Source organism: Drosophila simulans, chromosome 2L (genome assembly GCF_016746395.2).
Source record: "Drosophila simulans strain w501 chromosome 2L, Prin_Dsim_3.1, whole genome shotgun sequence".
Taxonomy (NCBI): domain Eukaryota; kingdom Metazoa; phylum Arthropoda; class Insecta; order Diptera; family Drosophilidae; genus Drosophila; species Drosophila simulans.
Window position 1 is genome coordinate 6,681,595 of NC_052520.2, and position 25,675 is coordinate 6,707,269.

At 44.4% G+C, this 25,675-nt stretch overlaps 5 protein-coding genes across 12 annotated transcripts; 3 read left to right on the top strand and 2 right to left on the bottom strand.

The window, feature by feature from the left end:
* Window positions 1–1,023: 1,023 nt before the first annotated feature.
* Window positions 1,024–5,939, bottom strand: LOC6731255 (gonadotropin-releasing hormone receptor). Of its 5 annotated transcripts, XM_016178854.3 has the most exons (8): window positions 5,759–5,937; window positions 4,895–5,052; window positions 4,261–4,473; window positions 3,299–3,571; window positions 3,076–3,175; window positions 2,450–2,938; window positions 2,057–2,385; window positions 1,024–1,468 (listed from the first exon to the last, which is right to left on the bottom strand). In XM_016178854.3, the coding sequence occupies exons 3-8, from the start codon at window positions 4,395–4,397 to the stop codon at window positions 1,429–1,431; spliced, it is 1,368 nt and encodes a 455-aa protein (XP_016023811.1). In that variant the 5' UTR covers window positions 4,398–4,473; window positions 4,895–5,052; window positions 5,759–5,937; the 3' UTR covers window positions 1,024–1,428. The 5 variants fall into 5 exon arrangements, with proteins under 5 accessions (XP_016023811.1, XP_039149266.1, XP_016023807.1 ...); XM_039293332.2 differs by lacking the exon at window positions 4,895–5,052 and having other exon boundaries at window positions 5,891–5,939; XM_016178850.3 differs by lacking the exon at window positions 4,895–5,052.
* Window positions 5,940–7,300: 1,361 nt separating this feature from the next.
* Window positions 7,301–9,106, top strand: LOC6731256 (protein Aatf). Its single transcript, XM_002078379.4, has 2 exons — window positions 7,301–8,799; window positions 8,862–9,106. The coding sequence occupies exons 1-2, from the start codon at window positions 7,424–7,426 to the stop codon at window positions 8,962–8,964; spliced, it is 1,479 nt and encodes a 492-aa protein (XP_002078415.1). The 5' UTR covers window positions 7,301–7,423; the 3' UTR covers window positions 8,965–9,106.
* On the bottom strand, window positions 9,100–13,128 carry LOC6731258 (homer protein homolog 2). The gene is given in 7 exon segments (XM_016178849.3): window positions 9,100–10,667; window positions 10,722–10,856; window positions 10,913–11,179; window positions 11,273–11,351; window positions 11,410–11,846; window positions 11,902–12,190; window positions 12,952–13,128. Coding segments are annotated over 7 exon segments (1,596 nt in total). The 5' UTR covers window positions 12,957–13,128; the 3' UTR covers window positions 9,100–10,283.
* A 475-nt stretch (window positions 13,129–13,603) lies between these two features.
* On the top strand, window positions 13,604–22,454 carry LOC6731259 (liprin-alpha-1). Of its 4 annotated transcripts, none has more exons than XM_016179674.3 (15): window positions 13,604–13,810; window positions 14,590–14,859; window positions 14,921–15,022; window positions 15,516–15,869; window positions 15,942–16,043; window positions 16,113–16,280; window positions 16,338–16,457; window positions 16,939–17,079; window positions 17,633–18,550; window positions 18,647–19,272; window positions 19,339–19,541; window positions 19,596–19,703; window positions 19,824–20,143; window positions 20,199–20,315; window positions 20,377–22,454. In XM_016179674.3, the coding sequence occupies exons 2-15, from the start codon at window positions 14,611–14,613 to the stop codon at window positions 20,464–20,466; spliced, it is 3,618 nt and encodes a 1,205-aa protein (XP_016023816.1). In that variant the 5' UTR covers window positions 13,604–13,810; window positions 14,590–14,610; the 3' UTR covers window positions 20,467–22,454. The 4 variants fall into 4 exon arrangements, with proteins under 4 accessions (XP_016023816.1, XP_016023815.1, XP_016023818.1 ...); XM_016179673.3 differs by having other exon boundaries at window positions 16,939–17,067; XM_039291215.2 differs by lacking the exon at window positions 13,604–13,810 and adding an exon at window positions 13,885–13,903.
* Window positions 22,455–22,649: 195 nt separating this feature from the next.
* LOC6731260 (tubulin glycylase 3B) lies at window positions 22,650–25,475 on the top strand. Its single transcript, XM_039291216.2, has 3 exons — window positions 22,650–24,326; window positions 24,396–25,204; window positions 25,288–25,475. Exons 1-3 carry the CDS (start codon window positions 23,003–23,005, stop codon window positions 25,417–25,419), a joined length of 2,265 nt encoding a protein of 754 aa, XP_039147150.1. The 5' UTR covers window positions 22,650–23,002; the 3' UTR covers window positions 25,420–25,475.
* The last annotated feature ends 200 nt before the right edge of the window (window positions 25,476–25,675 follow it).

Genomic DNA, 25,675 nt, shown 5'->3' on the forward strand with positions numbered 1-25,675 from the left:
GACAGCGGCGACCACTTGCTGAAATTTCATTATGTGCGTGATTTATAAATAAGCCTCGCTGGCCCCACGCCCCATTCCCCCCACTCCATCGTCCGAATCCTCCTCGAGTTGTTCCCAGCATCTTCAGTGGTTACGAGCTAAGACGTCCCACGCACTTTTCGACGCCACAACAGCAACATCAAGTCTCATCTCCTCCGATCTTCTGTGCCCCCAAAATGCCCCACCTTCCCCCACCCCCTCGCACTGCAGTTCAGTGCGTATTAATCATAAAATTGTATTATTAACATGTTTATTTTTCGGTCTTCAAGATTCGATTACACGCATTCTTCCTGCTCTTCGTGTGCAGCGCTTTCTGGAGTGTTTTTTTTTTCTCCTCAGCGAACGTGACTTTGTTGTGCAGTGTAACGAAAGTGAGCTACTTTCTAACACTTTGGTGGGGTTGGGGATTATCATCAGCCTTCAATTGCTCCAAGAAATATTGTCATTTTACGGCTTCGCCGGTTAATTGGGTTACGTGGCTTTGGCCAATGACGGCGACCAGGCCAGATGCCTTGCAACTGGAAAAAGTGTGGGAGTTGGCAAGACATGGTTTGATTGGAGTGAGTTTGGTCAAGCTTCCGGCTTAATGATTCAAAGGAGAGTGTATTTAATGCCTGTTGATAAACATGCATATCTAATTACAAATATGTACCTAAAGGTGTTAACATAGCTCTCCATTTACCCTACGAAAAAAGAGCAAGTGCTTATCACTTAATTTTCAACACAGCCCCTCTTTTTAAGTGCCAATAACAATATAATTAAAACTAGTTAAAGGTCAATTCATCAGCTTATCGGGGAAATAAAACTGGTTTGCTCGCATATCAATTCAAAAATATTTAATAAATATTAAAGGTATTAATTAACGTGCAGGGCTTAAGCCATAAAACTAGTGATTAATGCCAAGTTAACAAAAGTTAACAACAACAAAAAACCGGCATTGCGGGCTCTTCGCAAACAAAACTCAGCATGTTTTCTATAATTTTCAAGATCATTTATTCGATTTCGTTTATAATTACTTGTTATGAATAAATTATTTTAAATTAAGCAATAATCCGACTAACTAGAGTATATCTAACAGTAAGCGGCATTACATCTTAATCGTATTTCCTAGGCGATAGCTTTGCTTGCCAAGCATTTTGATGGTTCAATACAAAGCGTTTTTGAAATCGAAATTTGTATCTTTGCTGCTTTGGCGTTCGTGGACTTGAAAACGATTTAATTTGTCCCTAGCTAAATGCAAATGCGAAAAGAATTTATGACGAAAATTCCGAACTAAGCTGGTTAGCAAATTAAATGCCCTTTGTTCCAAGCCGACTCCTCCAGTTGAACAGTAGCAGATCGCTTAATTGATCCAGTTGCTCTCGGAGCTCCATTAGCTCCATATGTTGTCTACTTGACCACACTGGTCAGTTCGATGGAGTCGTCACATCTGAAATGATATATATTTGTTTAGACTCTCTGGCTGATGCTCAGATGTTTTGACATAAAATGAATTGCGGTCTGGAAATGGGCTTTAAAGTGGGAGATATGATGCAATCCTTCATTAACCCAAATGGACTATCTTAACCCAATTTAAGATAGGACATATGGACCCTTTTTAGATGTTGCATAATATGCAGGGTGTAAAAAGTAAAGTATTGCTGTTACTCGATCGTTAATCTGTGATTAATCTACAGTGAAGCTTCAGTATCATGCATCACATAGCTGCTACAAAAGGCAGTTACAAGTTATCAGATGAACAGACACTAAAAACTGCGAAAACCCAAGACTTAAAACAATTTACTTTACATAATCCAACAGAATTAACTCAGAAGTCAAAGGTATTTTAAAAATCCCTTGCTTTGTGCTAGATTAAACACTAAAACCACAACATAAAACCCAACTTTTTATGGCGAACCTCGAAAAGGAAAAGTGATTTTGAGGAGCGGTTGTAAATCATTTAGATGAAGGATGGCAATGAGCATGGGACTTTTAAGTTAGCAAGAAGGTAGAAAACGGGTGTAGAGACCGAAATTACTTCTGGCGGATCGGGGATTGATCCTGGCACCTGATGGTGACCGCACTGAGGCAGGAATCATCGTTGGCCTCGTCGTCGGTGGCCAGCGGAGCGATGGATACTGTCAGCGGAGGAGTTGGTGGAACTGTTCCCGCGCCTGCAGCTGAGCCATTGCCATTGGCAGTGCCTTTGAGGCCGACCACATTGGCCAACTTTGTGGTGGCCGAGACCGCGGCTGCCATCACCTGGCCTCTTCCATTGAGCAGCGAGTTGTTGGTCAACTGCTTTTGCATCAGCTGATTAGAGGAGTCCAGGCGATTGGACAGCGAGGTGTGCCTGTTGTTTACCGACTGTAAAAAAAGGGAAAGTTAATTAAATTCATAAACAAAACCTCTGATATAAAATAGTACACACCGGATTATTGTTGTTCATTCGCCCGCGAATGTTGTAGAGTCCGTAGACCAAAGGATTCATACAGGAGTTGGTCGACGCGAAGATGAACAGCGCCTTGCGCACCAGGGGATTGATTTTGTCCGCGGAGTGCTTGTCCAGCCAGTACCACATGGAGATGGTGTAGTACGGAGTCCAGCAGATGATGAACACAATCACAATCGTGATGGTCATTTTGAGCGTACGCTTCTTGGCCCGGCTGAGCACGTCGTCGTTGGAGCGTCGGAAACGCTCGGCAATCACGTCCTTGAGGACGCGCTGGCTCTTCCGGTAGATCTCCAGGTAGATGGCTCCGTAGCAGTAGATGAACATGATCAGCGGAAAGGCGTACATGCTGCACATGGAGGCCGCCTGATACAGCTTCTCATCAAAGTCGCTCCTGAACGAGTTAAAGATGACACACTGAAAGTAGCCGGTGACGGCGGGATGCTCCTCCAGATGGAAGAGAAAGGCCTGCCGGAGATGGATGACAATTAAGTATATCTTACTGGTAGAAAATAACTTATTTAAATAGACATGGCAGCAATTAAAAATAGTGCGTAAATTGAAGTAATTCCCAATGTGGTTAAGAACTGTTGTCTGGAACCCACCTGTGGAATGCTGCAGACGACAGATCCCAGCCAGGCGCAGGCCAGCATGATGCGTCCCCGGTTGTAGGACCGCTTGAGCGGCTTCAGTATGGCAAAGTATCTGATGGAGACAAGAGAAACCAGAGGTGGTGAGAGGCCGTCGGCCAACGATTGACACTTCGAGCCACCTTATCTGGCTATCAATTTGGTCCATTAGCGACAGTCAGCGGCGCGGCGGACTCACCTGTCGAGCGATATGCAGACCATCACGTAGCTGGACAGGTACAGGCCGAAGACGCGGAAGAAGCTCATCAGGCGGCACATCAGGTCCGTGGATAGCCACTGCACTGTCCAGGCCCACACGATCTCCATTGGCATCAGGAGCAGCGTCACCATTAGATCGGCGATGGCCAGATGCATTAGCATGATATCAATACGCAAGGGACCGCGCAGTCGCCGCTTGGTCAGCAGATACAGCACGGTGCTGTTGCCAATTGTTGAGATCACAAACAGTATGCTGATCCAAATGAAAGACGACATTAGGAACCGGGTGCAGGAGGAGATTGGGGGTGCGGGAGAAGGTTCAGAAGCGATTAAATGGGTGAGTGGGAAATTAAAGAAGTTTTTTTCCCGAAGGTGGGTGTCTGCGTGGGTGCCATTAAGTGGGTCAACGAAGTGCAGTTGGAAAGCTAAGCTTGTTGAATGAATGAGGTAAATGAATCGTACTCTATTGGTATCTATTGCAGACAATCTGGGCTGAAAAAATTGATGTCCCTCAAAAGTTTCCAATTAGGATGAATTTGAATAATATTTTTTAGAACCGGTCAATTATATTGTTAGTTTAAGCCCACCTTTGGCTGCTGTGCTAAATTAAGCACTTTCTACGCCTTGACTAACTGAGCAAGTTACACTTAATCGATTAAACAAATCTCTGGCATTCTATAAAGTGAACCCTACAATGATCCGCAAAGTTCAAATTCCAAGTGAAAATGATTAATCTCAGACAGATAGCCAGACACCCTAGGAGAAACCAGCGGTGATGACCCTATGATTTATAGGTGTTTATAATTCAGGCAGCGACACCCACACCGCCATATGAATTGATTAGTTTAGACTTGTTACAGATAGTAAAAGTCAAAGTTGATAAGCTGAATAAAGTTGATCTTGACGACCAGATTGTAAAATGCTGGTCTGAATTCCACTCACCTGTACACTGTGATGGACAATCGGTGGCCATCATTGAAGACCATATCCTTGGTCAGGTGAATGGTGCCATTGGTATCGTTCACGTTCGACCAATTACTTAGATCACGATGATCATTCTCCTCAGCTACTTTTGCCATTTTTTGGGACAGGCTAATGAATTGTATCTGAATGCAACTGCATCAAGGCTTTGCCTTAAAGATAACTTCTTTTATTCTAAATCAAAAGATACAGATACAGATGGATGTTAAGATACTCTTGATTGTTTTTGTTAAATGTTTCTGTTTCTTTATAGTAATGTTTTTTATTCATTTTTTTATACACCAAAAATGTTAATTGTTAAAGTTTAAACTGCGTTCTTTATCATTTGGGCTCGTTTTGGGGGCCTGTCATTAAATAATTGTGAAACGTGTGCGCTGCTTTTTGACTTTTCGAATGCTTTATTATTGTGCCGTCTATAGAGATAGCTCAATATTGAAAACACAAACAAATATATTATTAATATTCCCTGACAGACAGACACTCAATTAATCGAATCAATTGCACTCAGTTTGATAATGATAATGAACACTTTTTCGATTGCTTTGGATTTTAGGTTCAAGAACTTGTTTATTATGTTATTGGTATGATTATTTACGTTCTGTTTGTTTGTTTGTTTGTTGGCCCCTTTTTTTCTAGGTGTTAAAGCTGGCAATGACCTTGAACCAAATATTCCCGCGCGGCATTAACGCATTTAAGTTTCCGATTGATAATAAAAATTCCGTTTATGTTGAGCTGCCCGGCTCGGTGTGTTTTCTAGAATTGATATGTATGTACATCTACATCGGTATAATAATTATAATGGGGAGCATCTTGCGCTCTCGCTGGCTTATTAATCTGTTAATCAATTGCGCTCAATCGAACCGAAAGTTCACTCAATTGAACAGCAATAGCTGCAAAAAACTCGGACAAATCGTTCTCACATTAATCCTTTAGTCGAATTATTTTACGGGTTGTTTGTTTAGACGCGCCGCATTTGATGCCTTTTGAACTTGGCATTTTAATGTGCTCAAACAAATGTGATTCAAAATAAAAGAGTTTTCGAATCGAGCAAAATACGGTCCAAAACAATTCGATTCCGTTCTGAATAAACTGAATAAACTTTAAACTCGCAAAAGCCCAAGTTCACCTAGCCGAGTGCTGGAACCCCTCGAAGATTACAGGGAGATTCGACTAGATTGCTCTTACTAATCGATCGGCTTGTGTATATACTACCTATTGTAGGCGTAATCTTCGATTACGAGAACGCGTACGTGCTGTTTAAATCACTTTTCCTCTATATACAACTATTATATACGTTTCTTCATTCTGTTTTTCTTCCTTTTTTTGCGATTTCCGTTTTGTTTTGCGTTTTCTAAACACGCGGCCACACCGTGTACTGCTGTGTACTATATAGATATAGCAGATTTGAACCTGAGATTTTCGAATAAAGCGATTTGGGTAAGTTCTATTTTGCACACACCTCCCAGCAGCGACGAAAATACACTGTTCACACTGCCCACCGCCCACGCGCGTAGTTATCGCTATCGATGATGCGAGAGCTTCTTAACGGCACACACGGCTGCGACTAACGGTACTCCAGATCCACACTCACACCGATCGACGAGCAGGAACTGACTGAACCGATTGCCTGGGATGCTCATGCCGCGTACTCGAGATCTCGGCAGCTACTGATAACCCAGCTGGAAGATGAGCGCAACAAGTGGAAGCTTCTGAAGTCCCGACCATTCAAATACCCGGTCCTCGGCCTCCTGTAGAATACATAGCCTACTTTTTGGACAAGGACTATACTTTTGAATGCGTTAATATGACAGCCCAAACGATATGAAAATTAGAATTTATTTTCTCTCCTTACTCTTTAAGTTCCCATTTTAATTTTTAATCTATAAGGAACTTCCTTCGCCAGTGTTACAAAACGACTGACCGTATTGATATACCCCTAATTTCAAGTAGCGGGTATACAATGTTAGGTACATTGATAACAGCGGACGACCCCAATAGTCAGTGGATTTAATATGTGTGTGTGTGTGTGTTTTCAGGTCCCGCCCGCATAAATTTCACGATTATCAATGCGTGTACACGACTCAAAGTTCAAACGGTGGTCCGTCTGATCGCCAAATGTTTCGATTCCTTATCTGCCGCATGAGTCGCGTCTCAGCCGGCACAAGTGATCTACATGAATCTTCTTATAGGCCTTATCGGTGTCTTGTTTCGAGCTTTCCTTCTTTCCTAAAACTTCGCTCGCTGTCCCACTCGTATGTCCTTTTTGTTTCGGATGTCGCACCTCTGATCCCGTCGAGCTTTCACTGGTATCTGCCAAGTCCACTGCCAAGGTTCACAATTTAACCTCATGCCGGCCGGGCGATACGCAATTGGACAAAACGCTTCATTAAATTTAATGAGCGTGCCGCGACGGACAAAAGGATTTCAAGTTCACGTTCCGCGGCGCACATTTGTATGCTACGAAAGTGGCGTGAGCGCGGCCTTATCAAGATGCACCTGATAAGACGGCGGTGGGGCGGCGCTCTAATGAGTGGTCGTGCAGAATGTGCACTAACTGAAATAAACTGCACATTCAAGGGCGCCTATTAATTTCGTATTTGCGCTTGCACTCAACGCGGCTTAAATCAAATGCCCAAAAGTATGTAGTGATTTAACATCTGTACCTTTTCCACTCATTATCCCTTTATATTTATAGGATTGAATACAAAACTTTTTTTGAATTTATAGCATCTAACCAAACAGAATTCGTTATATTTTAGGATATTTATGCAAGTTAATTATTTATATTATTAGTCCATAAACGCTGAACTGAACGGAAAACAACAGCTTTATTAATTTGCTAAAAAAATTTTATTTAAGTTGTACAAGGGAACAAATTGAAATCATTTTGTAATACAAGGTTTTTGGGGAAATTTAATTTTAAAATGAAACCAATTAGATTTAAATTTTTGATTAACCGCATTCGACCAAATTTTGCGCAACGGTCACACTACTCCGCTCTAAACAAGTGTGGAAATATCGATAGCATGGACATATGCATCGATATTTTTGTCCACCTCTAGCGACCAGTCCATGTGGTAAACTAGGTCTTTCGTTTTGAAATTATAAATGAAACTCTAGCAGTATGCTGCGCAAGTCAAAGAAACAGCCACAGACGGTGGCCGAGAAGGTCAGCAAGCTGCTTGCCCATCCGAACGAGAGCGACAGCGCGGAGGACTCGGACTTCGATGTGGCCACGGGGCCACGTCTGGTGGACTTCGAGGAGGAGGAGTACGACCTGCCGGATGCCCGGAGCACCGACTTTAGGAAGAGGAACGTCAAGCTGCTCTCGGAGCAGAGTGACCGCTACAAAGGGAAGATCAGCAGTCGCAAGGAGTTGGATGACGATGAGGATGAGGATGATGATGAACAGGAATTGTCCTACGAAGAAAGCGATGAGGATGATGAGGACTTGGCAGACTTTAAGCAGAAGTTAAAGGCTGGAGGAGCTGAAGATTCCGAGGAGGAAACTGCTGCTAGACATTCCGAATCTGGTGAAGAAAGTGAAGAGATTGAGAGCAATTCGACGGACTTTCAAAAAAAGTTTGAGGCTGGAGATTTTAAATACGATGATTATGATGAAGAGGAGGATGATGACTCTGAGGAAGAGGACCAGGAAAGTGAAGGAGATGACGACGACGATGACAACGATTCGGAAGATGAGGAAGCAGAAGACGACGCAATCAAACCCTCGGATGTAATGTCCAAAACCAACCATCAAGCTGAAATCCAAAAAGGACTCGCCGTCCAAAACCAGCTGCGCATCTGGGAGCGTCTTCTCGAGCTGAGGATCAACACCCAAAAGTTCACCAGCAAAGCGAATCAGCTCCCCGCGCCGGATTCTTTAACGAAACTGGCATCGGAAAGCGATGAGCTGCAGTCGGTGCTAAACGAGGCCCAGGAGCGCTCATCCAAGCTACTGCAGCAACTGCTCTCCCTCCAGTCAGCACTCCACCAGCAAAACTCCGAAATGAAAAAGTCGGTGAAGCGAAAACAGCCCGGAGAGGATTCGGGTCCAGCGGTCAAAAGGTTTGGTTCTGTACTGCATAGCAATTTCCAGCAAATGACTGGCTATCGCAATGAAGTTCTGTTAAAGTGGGACGACCGTACGAAACTCCTGACCCCCGGAGCTGGTGTCAAGCGTAAGTCCTTGCAGGAGGACTACGACATCATCAAAAAGATCGACAGCGCCCTGGCCAACCGAGAGGCGCTCGTGGAAAAGTCCCAGACTCCAAAGAATAATCAGGCGGAGCAGCAGGAAAACGCGCCGGTGCAGCGATTGAAGCACATCTACGACGACAGCGACTTCTACCACCAGCAGCTGCGGGAGCTCATCGAGTACAAGGCCAGCACCTCGTCCAACATGAGCGAGATCACCAAGCAGTTCGTGGAGCTACAGAAACTGCGCCAGAAGATGAAGAAGAAGGTGGACACCAGGGCCAGCAAGGGGCGAAAGCTGCGGTACGTGAAGCAGAATAATATATCTGCAAGATTTACTCACGAACATTTCAATATACTTTCAGATACGTGGTGCACAACAAGCTCATCAACTTCATGGCGCCCAATGAGAGTAGCGACTGGACGGATGCTTCCAAGTCCGAGTTGTACAAATCGTTGTTTGTCTAGACTGTAATAAACTAATATATGAAGTTTTAAATAGGAATAAAATCTATGAAATGTCATTATTGTTAATTGCCATTTAAAGGAATTATAATAGTAGCACCATATACCTAAAAAAAATCGAAATTAAAAGATAACATATTTTAAATTGTTCTTTATTTTATATATTTATTTATTTATGTATATTTTCATTTGTTATTTACTTTTAACTGCTAAATTTGTATGTTCAACATTTCATTTTCGTTAATTCTTATTTCTTCTCAACTGGGTTATTTATGCAGCAAGTGCATAACAATATGGCTTGAATATAATCGCAAACGTTCGAAATTACCGCTTCATAACCGATTCGTTTAGCGGGTGTTCGTGTTTCGGAGATTGTGTACTGTTATGTATTTATTTGCTGGCTTCATTCGAGTTGCGTTTTTAATTCGGTTCGATAAATATAAATTAATTTTAATAATTTTTTTATGTATTATACTAGTTGTCCGCAGACGCACATACTTGACTTTTATTTATTTACTTTGCTAGTCTCGTGAATTACTTGGATTACTTCAATCCATTTATAAAATGTTCACTTCGTTTACTTTAGTTTTATATTTAATATTGGTTTCTTAGTGTGTTCGTCGTCTAAGTCATTGTTAGTTATGCATACGGTAATTTATATATTTATAAATATCATGTATAATGTTAGTAAATCAGTGCATAACTGCAATAAACGGGAGCATTGTGATGATGGGGATTTGACATAGAATGGAGACGAAATACAATTCAATAAATAAGTTTTTAAATTTTACGCCTATGATTTAGAGAATACAAAAGGTTCCTTCTAAAAATACTATAAAAAGTTCGACACATTTACAAAATAATCTTTGTGACTTTTGTTCAATAGAAATGCTTGGGTTTTCTCTTTGGGAAATGATTTTCGGGTTGTATTCGATCGCAAGCTCTTATTAAAAATTAATTAACAATCAGCTGAAGGTGTATAGAGCACATAATATCATCGTTTACATTTACATACTAGAGATAAATGTATATTGCACTTTACTGCGCACGAGAATCAATCAATTTGGACATACATTAGTGCCACAAGGACTCAAAGAATTTTGACGAAATACTGGGCAAGGGTTTACATTCAATTTGAGACAAGGAAACACAAATATCCAATTTTGTTAAAAAAAAAAGAAAGAGTGCGCGGGAATTGGGGAAGTACCATGGCTGACTCTTAGCGCTGTTCTTGTATACAAACTACCAATATAAAGATTACAAAAATGCCACTGAATAAATTCTCTCTATCTGCGATATTGGTTTTTCTTTTTGGGATTTCTCTAATTGTTAATGGAATTCTTCAGCAACAGGGGCAGCCCAGTTTTGGTTTTTGATTTGGAAACGAGTATGGTGGCTGTTTTGGCTCCATCAGAGCCGGCTGCAGCAGCTTCCGCAGAGGCAGAGTTGCGCCTGGGAGCCGCCTGCCGCTGATGAAGCTCTTGGAGCAAGGCCGAATGCTTGTCCAAGGCCTTCAGCTGCGGCATGTTCTGGGTCTCGTAAAGCGACGACTGCAGCTGAGTGTGTATCGAGGTGACGTTGGAGAGCGTGCTCTCGGCCTCCGCGGTTGGAAAGTTGCTTAAATAACGTTTACTTGTCGTGCTTCCTGTTGTTGTCGATGATGTCGTTGTAGTATTAATCATTGTAGTCTGTTCCTGCACTGAAACCTGTAAGGAACGCCAATCAGCAAGACGAAACTCAAAAGGCAATGTGCCGCAAACCTTTCGCATAAACGCCAACTCTGTGTCTCAAGTGCACTTGGCAAGTTGTATAATACTCTCCATATCCTTCTGCACCCCATACAACTCCGAAAGATGCTTGGCAAACACACCATTCACCTCACTCAATTTTGCCAGCTAAAAACAGAGTTTCATTAGCAAATTACTAAACATGAATATTGTGCTTTACCCACCGTTTGGTCATTGGACTTTTCACGTAGGCTAATATTGGCCGACTTAAGCTCAAGTTCCTGTTGCATAAGTTCCTTCTGCAGTTGTTCTGTCCGCGCCTTGAGCGTGGCCACCTCACGACGCAGTTCATCCTCTGTGGCGCCTCCTCCGGCTGCAGCCACACCACCGCCGCCCACGCACAGCTGCTCCATATCTCGTTTGAGGCGAATATTCTCCTCCTTGTAAGTGTGCAGCTGGCGCTTCCATTCGTCTACATTGGCAGTTGATTCCTTTAGAACAAAAACACCAAAAACGATCAGTAAAATGTACAAAATGCACGTCCCTGTCACTTTCAATCAATGTAAGCTTATCACATTGCTTACCTGAAGAGCACTAGTCAGCCGTATGTTGTTGTTCTTCAAGGTAGCCAGCTCGATTTCCCATTTCTTGGCATTGGCGCAGCTGCAAAGAAGGCATAGCATTAATGCCTTGAACCAATATCGTCAAACGCGTTGCTCACCTTTGTGCCAGGGCCATTTTCAGACGCTCGTTCTCGTACTTAAGCTGCTGCTCGGCGGTGGCGCCAGCTCCAGGACCTGTGTGCATGCCCACAATGCTTCCGCCAGACGAGATGGTCACTCCACCGCCACCAGTTACGCCCGAAGTGGGTTGCGGCGATGGAGTGGCCGATCCGATGTCCGCCTTGACATCGCTGGTATTTAGAAGCTTGTGGGAAGGACTGTCCGGATTGGCGTTCTGGGTATTCGTGTTGCTCATGTTGGGCGGCTCCACAGTGTGCGGATCGATGGCTGTGTTGTCGTTCTGCATGGAGCCCACAGCTCTCCCGGAAATGGGCGACGTGTTGGCCGAGGTGGTGGGCGTGACGGCATTCGATCCGTTGGCCGATTTCATGGCATTCTTGGTGGCCTCCTTGACCTCCTGGAACTTCTCTACGAACTGTAAAGCGAGGTAATTAGTAAATAAATATATGGAACGTATCCTAAACACTCACCTTGGTCAATTCCGCCTCTGAGGCGAATCCCAAGCCGTACACCGTGTTTGCCCGCACATCACTCCACTGGCCGAACTTCTGGGAGGTCTGGGTGAATGTCATGTTGGGCGTGATCGTCGAGTTTATCACCGCCTTGGTGCCCTCGACACTGATGATGCGGTACAGATTTCGCGAGCTGTCGTAGAAGAAGCTCACGTTGACCGCCTTCATGCTGGCCGTGATCCAGGTGCGCTTCGTCTTCGGATCAATGTGGAAGACGTGCGCCTGGCAGGTGAAAATCGGTTGTTCGCTAAGGGTCATAAAGGGATTAAAGCGACAGGCGTGTGATTAATTAAAAATTCCATTTAGAGCAGGCAATAAATAGTGTTGCTGTGCTTGTGTGTGTAAACTATGGCAAAGCATTCTTTCACTGTGGTTTATTAGTCAACAGGCAGTGTGTAATGCATTTATAATTAGCAGTTCTTAAGTCCCAGGATAATCTTCGTGGTCCTTTTTTGATGAAGTAGGTCGATATATATATTTCTTTGGATCGGGCCTGATGCAATGGCAGTTTGTTGCGGGGCGCAGGGCCCCATCAAATCAATTCCGTATCCGTGGTAGCCTCCAGTACATTTATCTGTACATATATATTTATATATGTATCTTATCTATTACCTATCCGCTGACATCGTCCGCTGAGCTCGATATCTTGTGTCTTCCCGTTATCGCTGGCGACTGTCGACCGCCGACTAAATTGCATTATGTGCTAAGCCTTTTCCGCAGCCTTGCTTGTGATTTTTGATTCACGGGCGGAAAACACGCACGCACACACCTGCACAGTCTCACACACCTGCACACCCACACACATGTAATTGGCCTGCCCACGCGTGTGTGTGTGTAGGTGTATGTTTGTGTACATATATATGTATGTATTTACGCCGCCCGCTACACACAGAACGCCAGCAACAACAACAACAACATAGGGGGGAGATGTCAGCTAGTTCGGCGTCGATTTTTCCCACAGTAAAAACTGCAGGTTTAGGCCGGTCTGGCCGCGCCCATCGGTCTTACCCCATTGTATTCGTTCTTTGGCGGTGACTGAGTGCTTCCGCTGTAGTTTATACCAATGCTAGTCGCTTTTACTGATGAATTTCACGGTTAAAAAAAATAAAACACAAATGTCTAGAGCTGGAACCAAAATCGATGTTTGTATGGTGCTATCGATGTTTCTACTGGCTCAGCACCATCGATGATTTATTTGCTTCCAACCATCGATACCTCATGGGCTCGTATAAGAGCAACGATTCTTATCGAATCATTTAATCGTTTTAAAGCGAATTGCAAATTAATTCAGATAAATTTATAATAATTATGATTGTCTGTACGGCATCATAATATTATATCTTTTAGCTGTTGCACTTAAATTGCACTTAAGTGACAGAAGTTACAAAATAATTTCAGATAAAAGTGATAAGCTCTTTTTCACATTCTAGTTGTGCGCCAACATTTAGTTTGAATATTTGATAGATATTGAATTCTTTGTGCGGTGTGGCAACATTACTTTTTGTACACATTTTTTTAGTACTTAACGATAGGCAACTCCTCATCGGCAAAGATATTTGCATATGAACTTAAAAAGACAGCAAAAAAAACTTTAAAACAACACATTTTACTTCTTTGTTTATTGAACTAAATAGAACCCATGAAATTATTCATTAAATGTAGTACATTTTGTAGTGAAGAACCAGGGTTGGTTTACGGATTTTGGCCGTTTCGCCATCTGGTAACACTGACCAGTTTCTCATCGTTAAAAAATCCATTTGGAATTCGGTTTATTTAATTAAAAGCAGCCGCGACACCTATGCGAAGGGCAAAAAGCGGCCAGAGTTGTTGTTGCTGCTGCTGCCCAGCCGCCGTGCGATCGATCGGGGTACGTTTTTTGCATTAACGAGGAGTACGGGGCGATTTTCTCGCAGCCTCTTTTTTTTCACACGAACGCCGTTCCACTAAACCGAATTTTCAGGTGAAAAACTCATTTGAACGCTTGAAAAAGCGGCGTAAGCTCGCACCTGCTGCTCGTTTAACCCTGTTTCGGGGATTTGTGATTGCAAAATGCGACAGCGACACACCTAGGCACACAAAATATGCCAGTTATGCGAAAGAGAAAAAGTGCTGTGCCTGTGTGCGTGCGCGTGTGAGTGTGTATGCCGTGCGTGTGCCCCCGCCTGCGCTAGTGTGCGTATGTGTTGGTGTAGAAAACTTGTTATCAATGCGGCGCCTATGATAAGTCTCATTAGACATGTTTCTCCCACTATGCTGGGTATTTCAATTGGAATGGCTAGCGAACATGTGTGTGTGTAGTGAAATATCCGGGACTCAATAGAATGGACATTTTGTATGAGCAGCCTACTGTATAAATACAATTAATATAAAGAATTTGATTTTATACAAAAGAAGCTACAGATACTTAATATCTCAGTATCTCCCATATGCGGAATCACAGACAAAGATTCAATCACACCAATTCACTTATGATCATTTTTTGGGTATATATCAAGGATTAATTGCAACAAACCTTTGAAAAACGCGTGTTTTGTGTTTAGTTTATGGGCTTCAGTACCAGCGATAGTGGTACAATCTCCTTACAAAATGTACCTACAGTCAAAATACTGAAACCTCTATTCCCCTTTCTATCCATCTGTCGCACAGTCTGGCGGCCCCAACTAAATAATGTGGAACATGATGTGCGACGTAATGCCCACGATATCCGAGGATAGCATCTCGCAGCGCTCCTCGCAGTTCAGCGGGGAGGATGCCAACTTTGAGCAGCTGATGGTCTCCATGCTGGACGAGCGGGACAAGCTGATGGACAGCCTGAGGGAGGCGCAGGAGCGGCTTAACGAGACGGAGAACAAGCTGCGTGACGTCGAGAAGGAGCGGGACAGCCTGCAGCGCCAGATTAATGCTAATCTGCCGCAAGTAAGTGGCCGGCGCATGCTGATACCGCAGTTTAGCTAAAATTGTTTCCTGATCTTTCCAGGAGTTTGCCACCCTGACCAAGGAGCTGACGCAGGCGCGGGAGACCCTTTTGGAACGAGACGAGGAGATCGGGGAGCTCAAGGCGGAGCGGAATAATACCAGGGTAAGTGATCTCAAAAAATTCAGATCCTTGGCATTCAGATCTTAGGACATTCAGTTTTAATAACTGAGACAATTGATTAGATTTGATATACTAATTGGCCAGCTAATAAGGTATTGTTATTCGAACAATAAACAGTTGTAGCGAATTAGTCATATATACCGGGAACTATACAAAAGTAGTCACTCTCAAAGTTTACTTTGTCCGTCTTCATATTCATTTCGAATATGGCTTGTCTATTTGTTTATTTATTAGAGACTGTTAAAGCTTTTAAGAATTAGTTTTTTGTAGTCATATACACCTTAAACCATTAAAGTGAAATAAACTGTATTTATATGTCCTTTCCGCTTCATTTAATATCAAGAAAATTTGTTTTACATTAATTTCAACGGTCTTTACACTTGTGTGATTTAAGTTTTAAATTGAGAATTTCAACGTCGGTTACTGCATTAAATATTTGAAGACTTTGCTGATCTATTTCATTTGACTATTTCAGCTGCTCCTCGAACATCTGGAGTGCTTGGTGTCCCGCCACGAGCGTTCCCTGCGAATGACCGTTGTGAAGCGACAAGCTGCCGCCCAGAGCGGCGTCTCCAGCGAGGTGGAAGTGCTTAAGGCGCTAAAGTCGCTGTTCGAGCACCACAAGGCGCTGGACGAGAAGGTGCGCGAGCGGTTGCGGCTTTCCATTGAGAAGAACAACATGATGGAGGAGGAACTCAGCTCCGCCAAGGAGGAACTGGCCCAGTATAAGGCGGGCGTGGTGCCAGCTGGCGTGGGCAGTGGCAGCGGAGCAGGGAGTGCCGCATCCACCGCCGGAGGTGGGGGCGCCGAGAATGGGCTCAAAGAGAAGGTGCGTTTCCCATTCGAAATGCAGTCAACCATGTCCGGTTTAATGAATCTCTTCTATTTTCCAATACCCTAGATGGCGGGCGTGGGCGGATCTGGTGGCGTTAATGGCGAAGCAAATGAGCTGAACGACTACGCAGCCAAGACCCACGAGCTGCAAACGATCATCGAGAAGCAGGTGAAGATCGCGGAGCTCTTCCCAGTCTGCATGTGGTGAACACATTTTAAAACCCTCTTTCCTTTTCAGACCTCGGAACTTTCGCAATGGCAGCGACGCGTTTCTGATCTGAACAACAAGATCAGTGAGCTTGAGGAGAACATGTCGCGAGTGCAAAAGGAACACTGCAAGGCCCAAGACCAGTGTTCCAAGCTGCAGCGGGATCTGCGCGAGAATGTGGCCCAGAAAGAGGATCAGGTGAGTGAATAATAATTACGGCATGGCTTGGGTTTTTATTCATACGTTCATTTTCAGGAGGAGCGCATTACCACATTGGAAAAGCGATACCTGAATGCTCAGAGGGAGTCAACATCGTTGCATGATCTTAACGAGAAACTCGAGCAGGAACTCCGGCATAAAGAGGCGCAGCTCAAGGTGGGTAAAACTAAGGAAATTATAACAAAGCTTATGGTCAAGGCAGGCATACATATCTTTACTTTTATTCATGAGGATCGATTTTTTGATTATATTTCTATAAGAGCACTGGCCTTTTGTATAACAAAATCCATTTATTACTTATTACCATACTGCAAAGTTATTACAAATTCAATAACAGATAAAGATTTCATGACTTGTAAAATAGTCCAGCAATTATCGCTAGTATGCTAGAATAATCAAATTAAATTAGCAGCGAAATCTAGTTCGTACAGCATCTGTGATATTTTGTAAAAAATCGATCCACTCTACTTCTAATTGTGCCCTAGCCTGCTCTTTCATTAAGCTCCCCTCAAGCGTGACTAATCAATTGCATTTACATACGCAACTATTCCCCCCGACAACTAATCGAACAAACACCCGCCCCAAATACGAACCACAACCAATCCATGCCACATGATCAATGCCGAATCCGTATCAGCTGCACGAGGAGAAGATCGGGGCCATCGAGGAGAAGCTGGAGCTCTCCGAACAAAAGCTCGCCCAGCACGCCAAGCTGCAGCCCGACATGGAGGAGCAGCTGAAGGCACGCATGGAGGCATTGACTAAGGTAGGAAACAAGGTATGCACTCGAACTAATATGCGCGCCGGACAGGTTCCATATGACAAGTATCAACAACTATTATCCCTTACAACTTCTACTCTGTTTTGTGTAATGTTCTTATCTTTTGCGTACTTTCTGCCACAAGAAACCACCAACAACTTCAACAACAACTCAGTTTCTATGTACTATACCTACTATTTCTATCTCTGTACTGCACCAGAACTTTCTACTCTAACGCACCCGAAACCAAATCAAAATCAGACCTAACAATTCTCTCTATATACCAATTACGAAGGTTTCCAATATCTTATATAATGTGGTTATATTTGGTATATATCAATAAACGACATTATAAATTGTCAGCATTTCGCTTTTACTTTCTAACTTTCGTTTAATATGTTTGAGGTTTTAAAGTTGTTGGAATGCAATGGGCACCTAAGTGTAGTTGGTATACAGGAGAATTTACTCACTATTAGCTTTCATTACTAAAACCAGAACTAACATTTTCCTCCGCCACTGATTAAACCGTGTGGACAAGTTCATTAAACTCGCTGGCTGAAACCATTTGCAGGCTCAAGAAAGACACGGTTCTGCAGAAGACCGCATCCGGGGACTGGAGACGAACCTCGACGAGAAGACCAACGAGGTGGTAAGACTGAACCAGCGTCTGAAGATGAACGAGGAGCACAACCTACGGCTTTCCTCCACGGTGGATAAGCTGCTCTCGGAGTCAAACGAGCGTCTGCAAGTGCACCTGAAGGAGCGCATGCATGCGCTGGACGAGAAGAACGCCCTTACCCAGGAACTGGAGAAGGCGCGTAAGGTGGCCGAGGAGCTACACCACGAGAAGAGCGAGATCATGAAGGAGCTGTCGAAGACGCGGCTGGAGATCGAGAACTTCAAGCGTCAGCTGCTGCAGCAGGAGATCGCCTACAACATCCAGCAAACGGAGGCGCTCACCCGGAGCCTTTCGCCCAGTAGCGTAGTGGACCCCAGTGGCGCCTTTAGTCGGAGCAACTCGCACGCCAGCTTTGAGACGCACTCCCTGCGCCGCCAGAGCAAACAGCGACTATCCGAGGAGAACGCCCTGGTCCGCTCCATGGCCGAGCAGGAGTGGGAAAAGCTGCAGCAGGCGGCGCATGCGCAGCAGCAGGCCTACGAGCTGGCCAGCGCTGCGGATTGCGATGACTCTGATGTCCTGTACGCAGCGGCCACGGACATGATGTCTCCGTCGGGCCACACAGATGCCCAGACGTTGGCCATGATGCTGCAGGAACAGTTGGACGCCATTAACAATGAGATTCGCCTGATCCAGGAAGAAAAGCAGTCAACAGAGGCGCGGGCCGAGGAACTGGAGTCGCGTGTCGGCAGTCTGGAGCACGTAAACCTGTTGGCTCGCGGTCGCTCCATGGACAGGCAGAGTCCGCCAATGAGTGGCCGAAGCACGCCCAACAGTCCGCAACGGGATTTCATGCAGAAGTATCACACGGTGAGTAGCTTACGATATTTAAGTTAAGGGGAATATATATTCGAAAAAATTAAGAACAACATTAATGACGCTTTATACTTTTGCCTTCATTAACAGCTCAACTTGCCCGTGCTGTCCAGCGATGCCTCTCGGGAAGAGCTTCACGGCGGCATGTCCACCACAGGTGATTCGAGTTCCGGCGGAGCGGCCTCTCCACTGACCGCCCGCTCCATGCGCCTGGAGCGTGTGGCCCAGGCCTTGGCCCACAGCCAGGAGGAGCTAAGGCGGCGTTCCATTGGCCTTAATCCCAATGCTTCAATGCCACCCAACCACACTGGCGGTCATATGCCCCTGAGCAGCCACAGTTACGGTCTGTCACCGCTTAGCTCTCGTTACGGCAGCCAGGAGTCACTGCGTCACTACAACACAATGGGATCTATGTCCATGCTGCAGGCACCTACTTCGGGCGTGTCCAGGGAAGCGGCAGCCGCTGCTGTCCAGAAGAAGAAGGGCATTAAGTCTTCGCTGGGTAGGTTCTTTAGCAAAAAGGAGAAGGTCAAGGGCGTTAAGGATACGCTGCCCGACGGCTCGCCCAGCATGATGTCCATTGGCAACCTGTCGATTGGACTGAGCGAGGTGGACTCCAACTACGATGCTATGAGCATGACTGGCGGAATGATGCCCCGCATTGCCAGCTCCCAGGGATCCAAAATAAGCAGCGTTGATTACGGCAGGCAGAAGAAGTGAGCACATTATATACAATACCCACAATTTGAATGTGTATGATTACCATTTCATTTATTTACCAGGGAGCATGATTACCGCAATGACTTGCTGGGGGAGGCCATGAAGGCGGGCACTCCGTTTGCCCTGTGGAATGGCCCCACCATAGTCGCCTGGTTGGAGCTGTGGGTGGGCATGCCAGCCTGGTATGTTGCCGCCTGTCGAGCCAACGTCAAGTCCGGGGCCATCATGAGCGCGTTGAGCGATACGGAAATTCAGCGGGAGATTGGTATGAGTCTGATGCTTTCTTTCGCTTTCCCTGGCTAACTTTTTTGTTCGACAGGCATCAGCAATCCCTTGCACAGGCTCAAACTTCGGCTGGCCATTCAGGAAATGGTTTCACTGACCTCTCCCTCGGCGCCACAAACCTCTCGCACCACTCTGGCATTTGGTAAGCTTTCATTTTAGTGTGTGCTTTCATTATTATTTATTTGCACTTTATTATTTTTTTATTTTGTATTACATTTTTATTACATCCAGTATGTTAACTTTTTAATCATCATCATTATAGGCGATATGAACCATGAGTGGATCGGTAACTATTGGTTGCCAGGCCTTGGCCTGCCCCAATATCGCACAACCTTTATGGAGTGTCTGGTGGATGCCCGGATGCTGGACCACCTCACCAAAAAGGACTTGCGTGGTCAGCTCAAAATGGTGGATAGTTTCCATCGCACCAGCCTGCAGTACGGCATATCGATGCTCAAGCGCCTTAACTACGATCGCACGGAGTTGGAGCACAGGCGCAAGATGAGTGAAAACGGCCTGTGTGACGTACTAGTCTGGAGCAACGAGAGAGTCATCCGATGGGTGGGCAGCATCGGATTGAAGGTGAGTGTGTCAGCTTAGAAACATCAAGGATAAATTCAACAACTCCATTTTAAAGGAATATGCTAATAACTTGCTCGAATCGGGAGTGCATGGAGGATTGATGGCCCTGGACGAGGGCTTCGATGCGAATGCCATGGGCTTGGCCCTTCAAATACCCACACAAAATGCTCAGGTGAGCCAACTAAACAGCATTTCTTCGATTGAGTCAATAATTTTGTCATCTTTTCGCCTAGGCTCGCCAAATACTTGACACGGAGTTCAATAATCTGCTGCAGATTGCCACAGATCGCAGGCCGGAGAACGAGCAGCGCAGTGCTTCCTGATGCAGCTACAGTCCGCCCACGTCCTCGGTGGATGAGTGAGCACCAGCCAAGGAGGGCAGGACAGACAACAGACAACAAAGGCAACTTACAACAATAATAACGTAAAGACCAGGGGCAAAGTTTCCTAAGCAGCAACAGCAACCGTAACGACGAGCAGAACTAGAAGAGATGAATGAAAATGCTAGCAAGCAACTAAGCCACAAAAAATCTAACAAGAAAGACGCAACGCAAGAGACTCCCCAGCATGATGCACGTCTAATCCACATATTTAATATATATAAATACACGCATAGTCACATAATCCATAACAAGACAATGTATACAAGACATAGCACATACTCTACATAGGGCATACGTAGTTGCATTGGCGCCAAGTCGCTGCCGCTGCCAGGCGTGTACAAGTTTTAGAAGCTAATCAGTTTTCGATTGTGAAATTATTATTGTATTTTTTTATATAGTATAATTGGGCTTGCAATAGACTAACAGTATTTTGTTTTAGATGATGCAGAGGTGGAAAGAGATGACAGCGTGCTTCGAACCAAATTCGTAACCAAACTTGTTTGTTATATAATTTTTATGGCATTTGTACAGTTATTAATTTAATACAATTTTAATTTCTTTAAAATTAAATCAACTAACATACGCTTTACATATGACATTATCGTGTTTCTGTTTAGATTTTTGTAGAAGGCAGAGACGGCGTACCAATTGAGTTTATAAACTGAACAACATGCACAACAATCAGGCATACATATATAGAGTAACAGCTGCATATATATACGATTTATACATTATAATGAATCATAAATCTAATAATTAAACATTATGAAGCATACGTGTAACTAACAACAAAGTATTAAATGTGAAGTAAACAAAAGGGGAACGGAAGTTGTAGAAGTCGCAAGCGCCCATTGAAATCAACTATTTACATAATTACATATACGAGATCATTTAGTCGAAAAATCGAAAAAGCTTTAAAGGCGAACTAAACCTAAACCAAAACTCAAATCTTAGCCTTCGCTTAAGCCCCGAATAAGAGAATTTCTTTGCTCATTGGCTGAAGAGAATTAGAATTTCAATAAAGAATTAATCTTAAAATACTTTAAAGGATCTATTTACAAAATCTAAAAGCATATCCATTGTTTTTCAAAACAAATATACACACCCTTCATAAAACTCGTTTACGTGGTTACTTCAGTTCAGTTTCAAGAGCGGCCAGTTGAATCATGAAACAATTTCTTCAATTTATGTGTAAATCCCCCATTAATACACTAACCTATTTAAGTTTTGCATGTACTTACTTTCCCTTTATACGTTAAAGCACACAAACTGCCACATAACAACACGTATATAGCATCTGAAAAAGTTGGTTTTAGAGTCTTTACGTACATTAAGTTTAAGTTTATTCTTATTTGTACAAAAAACCAAAATTGCAACTAACGCTTGTCCTTAAGTTGAAATAGAGAAAAATACAAGAATCAGTAAAAATGAATACCATATGCTTAAATTAATTTATAAAACTAAAATATATATATTATAAAATACTAACAAGAGGAAAATACTTAATAAAATTATTTCAACTGTATTAGCAAATTAAAAAAGAATTACAAATGTGTAAGGAAACTTATAAAAGCTCTTAAAACTGAAAACTTATTTATGAATGTAACTGTAGCATTATCTAAGTAAAACCGAGAGTAAAGCAAATATTTATGATGTGTAACCTTAATTGACTAACTAAATCCACAATATGTATGTTGATTTGAACAAGGATTGGTTTAATTGTTGACTTTTGTTGAGTATTCCACAAAAGGAAGTTTATAAATGAGCGTAACTAAACTAAATGCATAACCTAAATATAAAATTGATTACCATACACTTATGTAAATATATTTATACAATATTGTGAACATGAAAATTGAATGCAATACAAGCAAATTAGGTAAAAATTCCGGTTAGGAGTTTTTTATATGTACCATATATATTTGAAAGAAAAAAAGAAAACCCAGCAAACCACGAAAACAAATGATGAAAATATAACTACAAATTAAAATTTATTACAAAAAAAAAACAACAAAACGAGTATGTATTTTCTGTGAAATTCGCTTTCCACTTTTTTCTATATCTTTTTGAAAATTTTAACTAAACTCAGTTAAATCTTATTTGTTACTTGTCTGTCAACAGTAAGCTTTGACTTAAATGCGTTAATTTTAATTTCACATTCGGCTTCCACTACTTTTTTGGTCTCAAAAAAAATTTTTTTCTATGCAAAGAAATGCTTTTTAAGTCAATCGAGACTTTTCGTTAGTACATGCAATACTGTTAGAAACTGTTTGGCTCCTGCTTCAAAATTCCACGTTAATTGTACGGAGCAACCGGCTGCATTGGTAACTAGACCACCCATCCACCCACCAATCAAGCACCCTTTTCGGGAGAAGGGGCAAGGTCACTGGACACGGATACTGTTAGGGATACGCAGACGCAGAAGGACATTCATCCACGGAGTTAGCGGAGAAGATTAGGAGCAGTAGCCAGCAGTATGACCACGCAGAACACCACGCCGGCAGGATTCACCGGAAACCGCTACTACAACCCCGTCTCAAAGATCCAGTCGCTCATCCACAACCTGGACGCGGAGCTGGTCCAGCTGTGCAAGCAGTGCACCGTGCAGAAGCCGCTGAATAGCCTCAATAACAGCACCAACCTTGGCAGTCACTTCTCGAGTTACGGAGCACTGGGTGGTGGCGGTGGGTCCAAAACCATGGGCGGCAGCAGCAGCATGGGTAGCAATCACTTCGCTCCCGACAGTATTGGCAATCTTTTGGCCCGTGTCCGTGCCTCAAGTCCGTTGCCCAGGACCATGCCCAGCTCGCCCACGGCGCCGGAAGCCCAAAAGCGTCAGATGCGTAATGTCTACCGCACCCGTGTGATCGATGCGTACCGTAATCGGCGTATCTTCACCGTATACGGCAACTACCACACGGTTAGACGGGCTCTGATGCGAAGGGGCTGGCTGGAGAAGCTACCGGCCTCGCGGCACGCCAAGCTGCAGAGCATGTCCGAGGATGCCCTGCTGGAGCACGCCCGGCGGGGCAACGACTACGAGGCGGTAGTCATCTCCAAGATGATCAACCATTTCCCGGCCTTCTTCATATGGCAGGGCAAGGGGCAGCGTGATCTATGCGCCGAGGTAAGACCCTTCCGGAACCGTGTGCGGCGCAGCCAGTTCCTGGACTTCTCCACCAAGGTGGGTCTGGTGGGCTGCGCCGAGCAGGAGCGCTGGTATCGCGAGGACGGCGTCTGCGGCATGAGCTATCCGCGCTTCTATCGCCTGGGCGGGAACAATCTGGAGGAGCGCATGGCCTTCATAGAGGACTACCAGCAGACGCAGGCCCGCTCCCTGCTGCTCTATGTGCGGGAGCACCAACCGGCGGAGCTGATCAGCGATAACGGCACCATATTCAGCACCACTCTGGACTTTGCGCTCGGAAAGGTCAAGAAGATGGTGCGCCACGCGGAGCACTACTCCCTGGACGATGCACGCATCAAGCCGCCGACTCCGGCGGAGATCGTTGAGAATCAGACCTTCATGGTGCAGTCCACCGATGTGCTCAAGTCCAATGCCAAGTTCAAGGTCAGCGAGAAAGTGATGGCTGAGTACGCCCGTTTGGCGGGCCTGTATCTCGACCAGATTGAGTCCCTTCGCCCGGACTACCGTTGGGATGGCAGCCGCAACCTGTGGATACTCAAGCCCGGATACCAGTCGCGTGGCATCGGCATTGTAATCCGCAGCTCCCTGGACGACATTCTGCAGTGGACCTCCAACAATCAGAACAAGAAATACATTGTCCAGAAGTACATAGGTGAGTTCGATTAGTATCTAGTGGATAAAATCGATCCTTTGACAAATTTTCCTCCACATTTCCGCACAGAGCGACCCCTGCTGATCTACCGCACCAAGTTCGACATCCGGCAGTACATGCTGCTGACCATCACGGACACCAAGGTGAGCATCTGGACGTATCGCGACTGCTACCTGCGCTTCAGCTCGCAGGAGTTCACCATGGACGACCTGCGGGAGTCCATCCACCTGACCAACAACTCGGTGCAGAAGCGGTACAAAAACAAGACCAACCGGGACGCGCGCCTGCCCAAGAATAACATGTGGTCGCTGGATCAGTTCAAGAACTACCTACGCATAATGGGTGCTCCGGACGGATCGTGGTCGAAGACCTACAACGGATTCAAGCAGAACCTGGTGGCCGTGGTGATGGCCAGTCTGGACGAGACGGAGTTGTTGCAGAACGCCTTCGAGCTTTACGGTTGCGACTTCATGCTCGACGAGCACTACAATCCCATTCTCATCGAGATCAACTCGACGCCGGATCTATCGCCATCCACGGAGATAACGGCCAGGATATGCCCGATGGTTCTGAAGGACTGCATCCGCGTGGTAGTGGATCTGCCCAAGAACCCCACCGCCGCCACCGGAAACTTCGAGCTCGCCTTCGAGGTGAACTACAGCATAAACAAGGGGGCGGATGGCAAGCCGCTGGAACTGAATGGCAAACAGATGACCTTGTTCGAAAATATGCCCAGGGTGCGGAACAGCCCCAGGACGCGGCTCCTGCGCAAGATTCTGAACAATGTGAAGACCTCAACCACTAAGAAGGTCGAAAAGGTCTTGGAGGCTCCACCTAAAAATGTGAAGACTCCCACTACCAAGATCACCAAGAAAAAGGTATTCTACAAAAATAGTTAACAATTCTAGAAAAAAACCTTTAAAAGCTCAATACTTAACGAATTTATTTTAAATATTTATAGAAACTATCTGCGTCAGCTGGAAGCTCGACGGCAGCCTCTGCCCAGCCATCAACGCAGAATTTGACAACCAAGTTGATTCTAAATCCAACAACTCGGGAAAATCTTGCCCTGCAATATACTGCTCCAAAGTAAATTGGCTAAATTGAACTTCCTTTTGTGCGGAATGGAAAACCCTTTTTTTTTTGACAGTAGGTACCCCCTAGGCACATTAAATAAATAATATGATAATTAATAATTTCCTTTTTAAGATCCAATTACAGACAAAACAAAAATATGCATATAATGTACAGAACTGTATTAGTAATAAATAGTTGTAAGGAAAGAAAGCCCAGCTGGATAGGTTTGCATCCTAAGAAAACAAAAAGAGTAAGTTAAATTAAGCATAAAA

Bases quoted from the DNA above. Each gene is read 5' to 3' on its own strand.
- LOC6731260 (XM_039291216.2), top strand. From the start codon at position 23,003: ATGACCACGCAGAACACCACGCCGGCAGGATTCACCGGAAACCGCTAC. The intron at 24,327-24,395 runs GTGAGTTCGATT...ATTTCCGCACAG, and splicing joins CATTGTCCAGAAGTACATAG to AGCGACCCCTGCTGATCTAC. The intron at 25,205-25,287 runs GTATTCTACAAA...AAATATTTATAG, and splicing joins CCAAGATCACCAAGAAAAAG to AAACTATCTGCGTCAGCTGG.
- LOC6731256 (XM_002078379.4), top strand. From the start codon at position 7,424: ATGCTGCGCAAGTCAAAGAAACAGCCACAGACGGTGGCCGAGAAGGTC. The intron at 8,800-8,861 runs GTACGTGAAGCA...ATATACTTTCAG, and splicing joins AGCAAGGGGCGAAAGCTGCG to ATACGTGGTGCACAACAAGC.
- LOC6731259 (XM_016179674.3), top strand. From the start codon at position 14,611: ATGTGGAACATGATGTGCGACGTAATGCCCACGATATCCGAGGATAGC. The intron at 17,080-17,632 runs GTATGCACTCGA...AACCATTTGCAG, and splicing joins TGACTAAGGTAGGAAACAAG to GCTCAAGAAAGACACGGTTC. The intron at 19,704-19,823 runs GTAAGCTTTCAT...TCATCATTATAG, and splicing joins TCGCACCACTCTGGCATTTG to GCGATATGAACCATGAGTGG.
- LOC6731255 (XM_039293332.2), bottom strand. From the start codon at position 4,397: ATGGCAAAAGTAGCTGAGGAGAATGATCATCGTGATCTAAGTAATTGG. The intron at 3,572-4,260 runs GTGAGTGGAATT...CATTTGGATCAG, and splicing joins TTGTCCATCACAGTGTACAG to CATACTGTTTGTGATCTCAA. The intron at 1,469-2,056 runs GTAATTTCGGTC...ATATCATTTCAG, and splicing joins CAATCCCCGATCCGCCAGAA to ATGTGACGACTCCATCGAAC.